Raw genomic sequence first — 11929 nt, forward strand, 5'->3', positions numbered from 1 at the left:
CGCTTTTCAGTTTCTACACGACATCGTACCGGAACGCTAAATTGCTTGGCGGTACGTCTCTGACGGTAGGGTGGTAACTAGCCACGGCCGTAGCTTCCCACCAGCCAAAAATCTAGCCCATGACTTCTCAGTGTGGAGTCTATTAGTTAACTGTGGAGCTTTAGATTTGAGGCTCAACAAAAACCCTTGCAGGGTGTTGATTATGATATAGTAGATTGTTATACAAGGGGCTAAAAAGACCCATTATATACGAGGTATTTTTACGCTAAAGAAAACGAGTTTATAACGGGTTTAGCCCCGCGTGTTACACTCTGCTTTTCACTACGATTGCGAGAAAACAAAATAGTTTAGTACAATATTCAATGATTTATTTTAATTGAAAATTAAATGTACAAAGTCTACAATTTTGGATATTAAGGGAGATGCTTTTACCCGGTAACATAATTTCCGACTACTGTGAAGATCAATAATGAGTATGTGAGGTAAACGTGAGAGATAATAGTTTGAAAATCTCCTTTCGTAAGTGAATCCATTCGTTGTTTTTTTTCTCCACATTACCTAGGTATTAAAAAAAATAACAAAATTACTTTAGCCCCTAGAGGCTGAAATGCTTGTTTATCCCCGCTGTGGAGTGGTAATATGACAGTGTTTTTGAGCAAGAGTAGTGAAAATACAGTAAATGAACTCACCTTCAGTGTATGCACGCGCTGCCTCACTTTCAACTGAGTGACGCTAATGGCGGACACGTAGAGGAAGGCAGCTCGTCTCACCGCTTCGTCCACATCGCAGAGACGCTCCAGTACGAACGGCACATTGTCCCTGCACTTGGCTATGGACATTATTATCGCCCTAGAAATAAAATAAGAGTTAGTCAAGTCATCGCGTTTATTGATCTGTCTGTTTTTGTAAGATTTAAAGTTAAAATTACCTCCTGACAGAAGAGTTAGGGTCGCAACTCATATGAAAGCGGTAAGATCTGGTGACTGGGTCATGAGGCTCTGACGGATTCTGCAGTCTTTGGAGCGCTAAAGCCGCGCGACACCGCACCGCGCTGCGGGTATCTTCAAGACGTGCTAACTACAAAATTATATGAAAACAAATTAATTTATTTCAACTACTTTTTATAAATTATATAATGATTTATTTATTTTGCTATCATCCGCGAAAATTCGGCGAACCCATGCGACAACGTCACCCAGGTCCGACAAAATACTCTCTACGTACGTTTCACCCCGAAACCGGAGCATCCTCAGGAGATGTTGACTCTACAACGTGCAATTACAACGTGCAATTGTCGTTTTCGACGAGGACGAGAGATCATCCACGCAGACCCTCACGGGTCTCGGGGTTACCGGCTCGGCGATGGCCTCTTACGGTGGTTGCAAACGCCGCCTGCGACTACAGGCGGGTCACTGGGTGGGACCACTGTCGCGGTCCATGGTGCCAGAATGGATGTGTCATATCCGGTGTGTTACGCCGCGCTGCGATCGAGCCTGCGCAGGTCGCCGGCGATCTGCGGAGCTGCGGCGTGATGGTCTTCTGTGTGGGTCTTCTCTCACTGCTCGGCGAGGTGGAGCCCACCAGATGTGTGCTGGAGTGCGCCCGTCAGCCAGCAGCGAGGGAGCGGTCGTGTCTGGGGGGTTCATGAGATCAGGTCTCGTGGCAGGCCTCGTTTTATAGACCAAAAAGTAGGTGGGGCAAGAGGTGGGCGTTGCCAAGATACTCATAATATAAGCGATTTATCTCGCATCGCATTCAAACATTTTTATTAGTGGTGACTAATAAAAATGTTTGAATAAAAAACGAGCCCACCTCTTGCCCCACCTACTTTTTGGTCTATAAAAGACGAAGCAAAGGTCGAAAATGACACTGATGGCTGCCGCTAACATGCCACAGCAGCAGCCAGGTGGTAAACGGCGCCGCAAACGCGGCAAACGCGCCCGAGTTCAGCCACCTGCACCGCCCATAGTACCTCCCTCCGGACCTCAACAAACCATCAGGCGGGTGACAACAGAGCCCAGCGAAGAGTCTAAACCCACCGTGGTCGCCGCCCCTGACAAGGGGACGAAGGCGAAGCGTGTGGTGCCGCAGTCAGTACCTCAGGTGGTCAGCGGCTCCTTGGACTCAAGGACGACCAGAATCATCAGTACCCTCAACCAGGTGCTGATGGCTATCCAGGAGCAACGTGACCCAATCCCGCTGATTCTGGCGTGCATCACGGAGCTCTGCTGTAACAATGGCTGAGCTCCGCATCGCATTTTGGAATGCCGACGGGCTCTCAACAACAAAAGCCCGTCTTTTCAAGAACCTGATTTCTCAGCGCAAAGTGGACATTGGCCTGATCAGCGAGACTCACCTCAAACCGGTAGACAAGCTTAAGTTTCCCGGATTCTCTATCTACCGAGTGGACCACATATCACCGACAGGGACTGCCTATCGGGGTCTAGCAGTCCTTGTGCGTCGGAACATTATCCACCAACCGCTGCCAGTACCACAACTACAGACGTCGTACGCCCTGCCTGCGTGGAAGTCTGCATTGATCGCCAGCCCACCCGTGTGTTTGCCTTCTACAAGCCCCCACAAAATCGGCTTGCTGTCACTGACATCCGCGATTTGCTGGACTCCACACTGCCAACGATCATTGCTGGAGACTTTAATGCAAAAAATACGGCGTGGAACTCCAATATCATAGACCCGGATGGCAGACGCCTCCTGGACGACGCAGACCGGCACGGCTACGAGGTGTTTGGGCCAGAGGCCCCGACACACTACCCGTACTATGCAGCTCACTCACCAGACGTCATTGACATAGTTGCAGCTCGCGGGCTCTCAGCTGCACCATCATTAGATGTCTTGGATGATCACCTCATCTCCGACCATCAAGCCGTCCTCTTAACGTTGGGAAATCCTCCGATGAAATGGACACCTTCTCCTAAGCAACGCCAGGACTGGCACATCTTCGCCAACCACATGGCAAAGAATTCACCGTCCTACAGAGTGGAAACACCCGCAGACGTCGACCGACTCGCCTCGGACTTCAGCGAGACAATGTCCAGCGCTCTTCAAGAGTCCAGGCTCGACAATGCGTCTACGCATAGACCACCTCAGCTCCAAGCTAGCATCAAGGCGATGATTGAGGAGAAGAAGAAGCTGCGTAGGAAATGGCAAACCCTACGATGCCCGACCATGAGGTTGCAGCTCAACGCTCTGGCAGCTAAAATCTCGGAAGCGCTCGAAACGAATGCCACCGAATCATGGCACTTAACCATTGAGCGAGCTGGTGACGACTGGTCAGGCATTCACCGCCTCTGCCGCCGTCTCTCCGGAAAACCCCCTCCGATTAGGCCCCTCATGGCCAGTGACGGTACCCCCCGTTACCGAGCCGAGGACCGAGCGGAGATTTTCGCGGATTTTCTGGAGTCGCAGTTTACACCGAACCCGACCACAGATGTGCAACAAGAAGATACCATCGAACAGCATTTGAAGGACTACTTCGAGTTGCCGATAGAATCGACAGAGGACCCCGTCGTGTTTTCCCCTGGACAAGTCCTAAAGATGATTCGACGAACTAAACTACGCAAAGCACCCGGCTCCGATAGAGTCACTAACGAAGCCCTGCGTCACCTTCCTCCACGAGCAATCGCGACGCTGACGCGGCTCTTCAATGGCATCCTCCGCACCGGGCACTTCCCCTCAACGTGGAAGCTCGGCCGAGTCATCCTGCTCCCCAAACAAGGGAAGAACGTCCTGCTACCTGGGAGCTATCGTCCAATCACACTGCTGTCAACCACCTCGAAGGTTTTCGAAAAGCTGCTCCTGCTGCACATCACGCCTCATCTCCAGCCACACGACGAACAGTTTGGATTCCGTGCCGAACACTCAACGACGCTCCAAGTAACGAGGGTACTGCACCACCTCGCTGCCGCCTTTAATAAGCGAGAGCACTCCATCGCAGTATTTCTCGACATGGAGAAAGCGTTCGACCGCGTCTGGCACACTGGATTAGTGTATAAGCTGTCCACGTCTACTACTCCTCGCCGAGTAGTTAAGACTGTGGCCACCTTCCTACAAGACAGACGCTTTCAAGTGGCGGTTGAAGACGTCCTGTCCACGGTACGGCCCATCCGCGCCGGTGTGCCCCAGGGAAGCTGCCTGTCGCCCGTCTGCTATAGCAGATATACGGACGATATACCAGTTGCTGGCGGCGCCTTACTTGCGCTATACGCCGATGACGCTGCATTCATTACCACCTCGCTGTCTGGCCGACACGCAGCGATCAAAATGCAGCGAACACTGGATGCGCTTCCCCACTGGCTGAAGACCTGGAGACTCAAGGTCAACGTGGCAAAAACTCAGGCGACCTACATAGGGCGATCTCATCTACCGCCCCCGGTGTCGCTAATGGATGAGACTGTCGAATGGTCCCCGACGGCTAAATACCTCGGGGTGACCATAGACAGGAATCTCTCCATGCGACAGCACGTGAAGAACGTGGTCACGCAGACGCGTGCCGCACGTAGCCTCCTGCACCCTGTGCTAGCGTCTCATCTGCCTCTCCGTGCGAAGCTGGGCGTCTACAAGGCGTACATCCGCACGCGCCTCACATACGCTGCCCCGGCGTGGTACGCGCTGGTCTGCGAGTCGGGTCGCAAGTCGCTGCGAGCGCAGCAATCTTTAGCGCTGCGCACAATTACAGCCGCCCCACGCTACGTACGCAACCAGGTCATCTCCAGAGACCTGAACATCGAGAGCCTGGACGATCACATTCGCCGCCTGAGCACCTCAATGTTCGCACGCGCCGACGGAGCGCAATCCCAGCACCTGCGAGGGATCGCGCCATACCATCGACGACCACCGGACGTACGAGGCCTGCCACGAGACCTGATCTCATGAACCCCCCAGACACGACCGCTCCCTCGCTGCTGGCTGACGGGCGCACTCCAGCACACATCTGGTGGGCTCCACCTCGCCGAGCAGTGAGAGAAGCCCCACACAGAAGACCATCACGCCGCAGCTCCGCAGATCGCCGGCGACCTGCGCAGGCTCGATCGCAGCGCGGCGTAACACACCGGATATGACACATCCATTCTGGCACCATGGACCGCGACAGTGGTCCCACCCAGTGACCCGCCTGTAGTCGCAGGCGGCGTTTGCAACCACCGTAAGAGGCCATCGCCGAGCCGGTAACCCCGAGACCCGTGAGGGTCTGCGTGGATGATCTCTCGTCGAAAACGACACTTTGCAATTGCACGTTGTAGAGTCAACATCTCCTGAGGATGCTCCGGTTTCGGGGTGAAACGTACGTAGAGAGTATTTTGTCGGACCTGGGTGACGTTGTCGCATGGGTTCGCCGAATTTTCGCGGATGATAGCAAAATAAATAAATCATTATATAATCATGATGAACTTCCGCAAAGTAACGCCTGCTTCTATCCAATACTTTTTATAAACACTTTTGTCAAATTAAAAGTATCTATGTACGTAAATGAGTAATGATTATAATACTTATTTTGAATTGCAGTTAATTTTTTTCAAGTAGTTCTTTTATATAAAGCACTTTTAAGAAGTCAAGTATTAGTATGTAACTGATAAGTGACTTAACCCTTGTATCTAAAAGCAGATTAGTCAAAAACAGGCTTTTGGTAAGCAGTTTCTAACAAAAAGATACAGCAAGTACCTAAGCAACAGTATTCACTGTTTTAACCTCTCGATCCACAGTCAGGATCACACAAATTAAAAAACAAAATAAAATTTTTTTAAACAGTCATTTATAAACCATTTTTGTCACTGTGACAAATTAAACACTATCAAGAATAGATCTACATAAGTAAATTATTATGGTATTTTGGATCTACAACCAAGTGTTTGATCCGCAAACATCTCTGTGCTGCACTTATCAACTAGAAGGAGGCACTGAAAGTTTAATGATTTTGTAATACATGCCAAATATGATATAAATATAATCATGTGACATTCATTGTAATACAACTAACTAATGGTACTACTTACTAGATTGAGTTGTATAAAATACCTGGGATGTAAGAAGTTTGTCACACAAATCATCATCTAATGAGGCATCCTCCCCCAGAGCAGCAAGCACAGCTGCCAGCAACTGGCTCGCTCTGTATCTAACAGACTGACCAGATACACATTGACACTGAAAGAGAATTATTTGTTTGTGATATTTATATTATACTATAAGTACTAGAAGGCTTTGTAATAGTACATTATGACTTAAGTGCGGTAAATTCAAATTACAACTGGGGCGAAATACAGGCTAGCCCAAACCGTAGGCGAGAACTAGCAAGAAAAAAAGAGGTAAGAAAGTAGAGGCTGTAATTATATCAAAATGGACATATGTCATGCAACATTTTATTAAAACATATTGGCGAGAACATAGGCGAAAAACACACTTTCTGAAAATGAATTTGCATCTTTACTTTGTTTCCTTATGATGAAATTTTAATACACTTGTAAGCATCTAATGGTAAATTTTGGGGACAATAGGCTAATAGAGTAGCTTTTTCTCGCTGCCTTTAGGACTACTGGTCATGTTGTATTAATAAATTGATCACTACTTGACATTTTCAAATAAAAACAGTAAAAAAGCGCGCATCAAGTGAGAAGCCCTGTCTCATATGGAAATCTAAAAGGGGGTCTTATATTGTTATAACATCAACTTGCAAGAAATTCCTAATAATGTAATACTTAATTTTGGACCTGCACCATAAATCCATAGAATGTTAAGATATTTGTCTCTTCTTTCTCTCATTAATAAGTAACATTGAAATTTTGAATGCATTCAAATACTAGCGGACGTCCACGAATTTGTTAGTGTGGAATTCAGTTTTTCACAAATCCCGCAGGAACCATGGGCTTGTCCGGGATGAAAAGTATGTGTTAATCCAGAGTAAAATCTATTTCCATTCCAAATTTTCACACAATTCACAGCATAAAGGAGGAACAAACATACTTACACAAACCTTTAGCTTTATGATATTAGTGTGATACTCACATCAAAAATAATTTCAAAAATGAACATAAGGAATTCTTCTTCATCATCAAGTTTGGTGCAGAAAGTTGAAACAAATTCAACAACTCTATCCACATTGGCACTAGTGTCCCCAAATGTAAATAGATAATGAAGAGCGTTTTTGAAGCTTTCTCTAAATACATCTTGATCCAGCTGTAACAGAAAATAATGTTGAAATCATAATATAAAATGAAGTTGGTTCTTTTGTATGTTCACTTAGATCTTATAAAATATTCATGAGATTTTAATGCAGCAATGAAATGTGATTATATGAATACATTATATAGACCAGAAAATATATCAGAAATTTTAGAAGCAGAGGCTGGGAATTGGTTAGTTGGTGGTGTTCTGTCATGTGCCAGAGAGCAAGTTAAGTCATTGGTTGGGGTCTTTATCAATAAGATGATGCCCACCAACCTGCACTGAAGCAGTGTGATGGGTCTATGCTCAATATTCCCTCTTATAGGGACAGATGGACGCCTGGCCCTATAGTAGGCTGTTATTAAAGCAGTAGTTTTAATGATGCACTTATTGTTCATTGTTATACTGTACTAGGGGACACTCACAACTTTGTCTGTGTGAAATTAAATTTTTCACATGAACCAAGGATATATACAAGATATAAGTAGTCTGTCACAACCTATCTCCACCCCAAATGTCAGCCAAGTCTGAAATTCGTTCAGTAGCTTTTACATGAAAGAGTAACAAAGATCCGAATTTCTGTAATTTTTGCATTTATAATATTCAATTCAATTTAATTCTTCTTTATGGCTTTCATTTGTGCCAACTGGGCACGGTTTATTTCGCCAGTGTCAAGTAGATGGAGAAGGCAAGAAGGAGATTGTTCGGTGAAAGATGACAAGTTCAATTTTGAGGATCTACTATAGCTACTATTAAATAATATTTTTGTTATTTCATAACTTATAATAACACAAATAACATATATTAATATTAACAAAATATTTTAAATAATTTACATACTATGTATAAACATATAATTTAAAATATTATTAGGATTCATATTAACTGGCAACCGATCAATTCAATCCTTCAAATTCAAAGGGTCAACTCAAAACAGGAGTTCATCATCTGTACAAAAAATCTAATAAAGGAAATATTTGTGTACGGATTATATCTCTGGACCTACAGAACCGCTTTTGATAAAACTTTGACCCTGTTATCCCCCAGTACTTTCACGGGAAAGGGAACAACGCGGGTGAAAAGGCGGCGGGTCGGCTAGTAAAATAATATTAATTGGAACACTAATCGTTTAGCATGGTCCTCGTTACTCACCTTTCTGTATAGTTTATTCATTTCCTTCACGTATTTCTTATGCTGCACCACATTATATTGAACGTTTTGGAATATTTGGAACATAACAGGATTGTTTCGCGGGTTTAGTTTTCGGCCAGCTCCTGGCGCGTCGATTTCCGCAGGAGACATTACAGAAGTTAAAGTTCATGCACAGAATTATTCAAGGCTTCAAAAATCAAAAGATATCACATCACACACGAGGAAAAGGTCACAATTCAAATTATATTTTCGATTAACCTATTATTTGAGATCATCACGCAACGGCTTTTATTTTTCGTAAACAATTCGAAATTCGAATTTGACGTTGACAGTTGACAGTTGACGCAGCATTTTCTACGAGTCTACACAGATTCAGATTTTCTCGTCTTGTGCAATGTTGTGCACTCCTGAGTAAATATGTTCCTTGGTTGTGCACTACGTATATATTTTTTTATAAACAGGCTTTACGGCATTGCGTTCTAGCTTTTTTGGCCCGAAACCATGTATACCCTTTATACAATCTTGATTCTACTCTATGCATGTATCTAAGCTTGAAAATATGTAAAAGAAGTTGAAAGACCAAAGAGTAAATTATTTTATGGAAAAAGAAGACCAAAGGAAGACTTCGGCTGCAAAGCAACACAACTCTTTGAACAAAGAGCAAATGAATACAAAAAGAAATAAAGCAATAAGGAACCGCTGTTATCTTTATTATGGTAGCTAAAATTAATTTTATTTTATGGAAATAGACTTTCCGTACAAACTTTCAACCCTTGTTTCACACCCTTCTAATTAAATTTTCGCAACTAAAGTAACCTGTAACCTTTTACGTAATGTCTCAAATCGTGCCAACTGCCAAGTTTCATTTAAATTAGATAATTTCGGAGTTTCAGTGTGATGCGCAGACAGACAGAACAAAACAGTATATTTTAGCTTCAGTGTCGATTATTTTTTGTTGGAGAACGTAAAACGCCCTCCAACAAAACTTTCAAAATATCTTCATTATGTACAGAATTTGACCTATTACTGTTTTATATGTAGGTATAGATACTAACCAAGTACCTACATATTAGAAAAATAAAATAATACCTTGATTGTTAAATATTTTATTAAATTAAGTAAAGATTAAGTAGAAGGTAGTAAACTATACAAAATAGCTTTAAGTTTAGTTATTAAATAATACATAGTTATACATAGTTATGAAGTAGGCAAGCAGGTACCTACCTTCTTATTATAATGTAAATTAATAGGAATTGTAAGAAACGTAATATTTATTTTGACCATTATTATATTATTACAGTTAAGAATATACCTAGTTAGGTACATAAATTACTATGGTGTTTAATACGTACATTATAGACTAATTCATATCTACTAAATAATATTATATGAATGTGAAAGTCCGATAATCCGTACCTTTTAACGGCTAAATAACTGAACTGATATTAGATGAATTTTGTCACTTTGATAAATGGGACCAGTAAGCAGAATAGAGGCTGCTTTTCGCCCCCAATAAAATCATAGCTCCTGCGGGATTTCACGTTATCGGATTCTAGTATAATAGATATAATATGCAGATAGGTATCAATTTTATTACATTAATTGCCTATTTTAGAGATAACTCTAATTGAAGTAGTTACTTAGTCGTATTTATTATTCGTATATTACCTATATTTTATCATACAGAAATATCTTTGATAAACCAAGCTCTATAATTAATTATTCTGTAATAACATCATCATCATCATCATCAATAACATACCTAATAATATATACTCAGATATTCAACTAAAAGTAATTTATTATAAATAACTAATAAGTAGACTTAACTGAGGCATATACCGAAAAACTTAATACAGCCAGGCAAAATATTTATGTAAGTACTCATATCTATAGCTTGACCAGAAAAATAAGTGATTTGAATTAAGGCCAGATGTTTTTCTTTGAATTCCTTGTTGGTATGTTTTGATGCTCACAAGAATATATTTTTTTATTTGCTCAGTTTAATGATTTGTATGCTATGTCAGATCGATTAAAAATACAATAACCCGTCTTGACAGTTGTGTAAAAAAGCACCATGCACATTAAACCCTATTAAAATAGAGAGGGCGGAATTTATTCAATCGGCCCCGGGCAGCGAATTTCAAATTCCAATTCTAATAGTCACTGTGGCGCCCCCAATTCAAAATATTTCTGGTCAGCCTATGAAATACAAATACCCTAATTAATATGTCTTATTCAAGATCATCGATCAGTGAGTCTAGTTCTTTTTTAAGTGTCACTGATTGCTCTTTCTGTATAAGAACATCGTCTTTAAGTCTGTCGACGTTCGCCATTAGCAGTGCGTTTCCTTTCTTCAACGCATTCACCCTTGATTCGTGCCTTTTCAGACGCTTCGACAAGTTTTCTTTCTTATTGGGTAGAGGAGCATCCTGTAAAAAAGTTATAGTTAAAAAACAATAGGTAATAACTACAGTATTATCATCATTATCAGTATCCACTTCTGGTCATAGTTCTCTTTTAAGCAGCGCCAGCGCGCTCTATGTTTAACTTTTTGTATCAACAAACTGCAGTATCAGCATAACTAAAATATCCTTGTGGCTGCCTACTCCTAAGAAATTGTGCGCACCTTGGTAATTTTCTATGGCAAATCAAGGAAACGGCCAAGCCATACACTGTGACTAAAACGTAGAATTGTAGATAATTGAAAGCTAGGATTTACGCAGATTTTACAAAACACTTTCTAACTATAACATAGTTTGTAATACCCTATGATAGAGTTAGAGAGTTATGTGTAAGGGCTTGTACTCGTATCTTAGACCATCAATAAGAATTCTTATTAATGGTCTAGGACTCGTATAGAATTGCCTTTCCACGAGATCTGTTAACTAACTTTTTTACAGTGCAAGCATTCGAATTGGCTTTATTTACATAAAAATGTTTTATTCTATCCATAAATGAATTATCTTATCATTATTCAATTACGTTTAACCGTCGTCGGCTTTTTCAAAATTTTCAATTTTGCTTTTTATTTTAAACGTGGGTAAAGGTAATTTTATTTATTGTATAACTAGTTGTCACCGCGCGGTCTACCTAACTAGTAGGCGCTGAAAGAATTTTTCAAATTGGACCAGTAGTTCCTGAGATTAGCGCGTTCAGTCAAACAAACAAACAAACTCTTCAGCTTTATAATATTAGTATAGATATGTTCATTTTATGCATTTTAATTACTCGTAGTCTATGAGACTACTAGTCTGCTAGACTTAAATTTAAGTTATCTTACTTCTGGTTCACTTTCACTTTCGGTTTCACTTTCTGTTTCTTGTTCAGTTTCGGTTTCGGTCTCTTCTTCTTCAGATTCACTCTTCTTCTCCTCTTCTTCAGATTCTTCGTCCTCATCATCATCTTCTTCGTCCGAGCCGACCTCCTTCATCATTGCTGCCATTTTATCAAACAGGCTTTACGGCATTGCGTTCTAGCCTTTTTGGCCCGAAACCATCTATACCCTATATACATTCTTGATTCTACTCTATGCATGTATCTAAGCTCGAAACCTTCTCGAAACTATGTAAAAGAAGTTGAAAGACCAAAGAGTAAATTATTT

The 11929-nt window shown here is 42.1% G+C and overlaps 2 protein-coding genes across 2 annotated transcripts in view; both read right to left on the reverse strand.

The window, feature by feature from the left end:
* The window catches only part of LOC112054696 (condensin complex subunit 3), a 35982-nt gene extending 27337 nt beyond the window's left edge, over positions 1 to 8645 (reverse strand). Inside the window, exons 1-5 of the mRNA XM_052882969.1 lie at positions 8326 to 8645; positions 7015 to 7185; positions 6031 to 6156; positions 929 to 1077; positions 690 to 849 (exon numbers count right to left, since the gene is read on the reverse strand). Of these exons, the coding sequence (XP_052738929.1) occupies positions 690 to 849; positions 929 to 1077; positions 6031 to 6156; positions 7015 to 7185; positions 8326 to 8475 (756 nt within the window). The 5' untranslated portion in view covers positions 8476 to 8645. The remainder of the gene's footprint in view (positions 1 to 689; positions 850 to 928; positions 1078 to 6030; positions 6157 to 7014; positions 7186 to 8325) is intronic.
* Positions 8646 to 10551: 1906 nt separating this feature from the next.
* LOC128198326 (guanine nucleotide-binding protein-like 3 homolog) lies at positions 10552 to 11770 on the reverse strand. Its single transcript, XM_052883115.1, has 2 exons — positions 11609 to 11770; positions 10552 to 10757 (listed from the first exon to the last, which is right to left on the reverse strand). Exons 1-2 carry the CDS (start codon positions 11768 to 11770, stop codon positions 10560 to 10562), a joined length of 360 nt encoding a protein of 119 aa, XP_052739075.1. The 3' UTR covers positions 10552 to 10559.
* Between the last annotated feature and the right edge of the window lie 159 nt (positions 11771 to 11929).

The sequence above is a fragment of the Bicyclus anynana genome, chromosome 8 (genome assembly GCF_947172395.1).
Source record: "Bicyclus anynana chromosome 8, ilBicAnyn1.1, whole genome shotgun sequence".
NCBI lineage: Eukaryota > Metazoa > Arthropoda > Insecta > Lepidoptera > Nymphalidae > Bicyclus > Bicyclus anynana.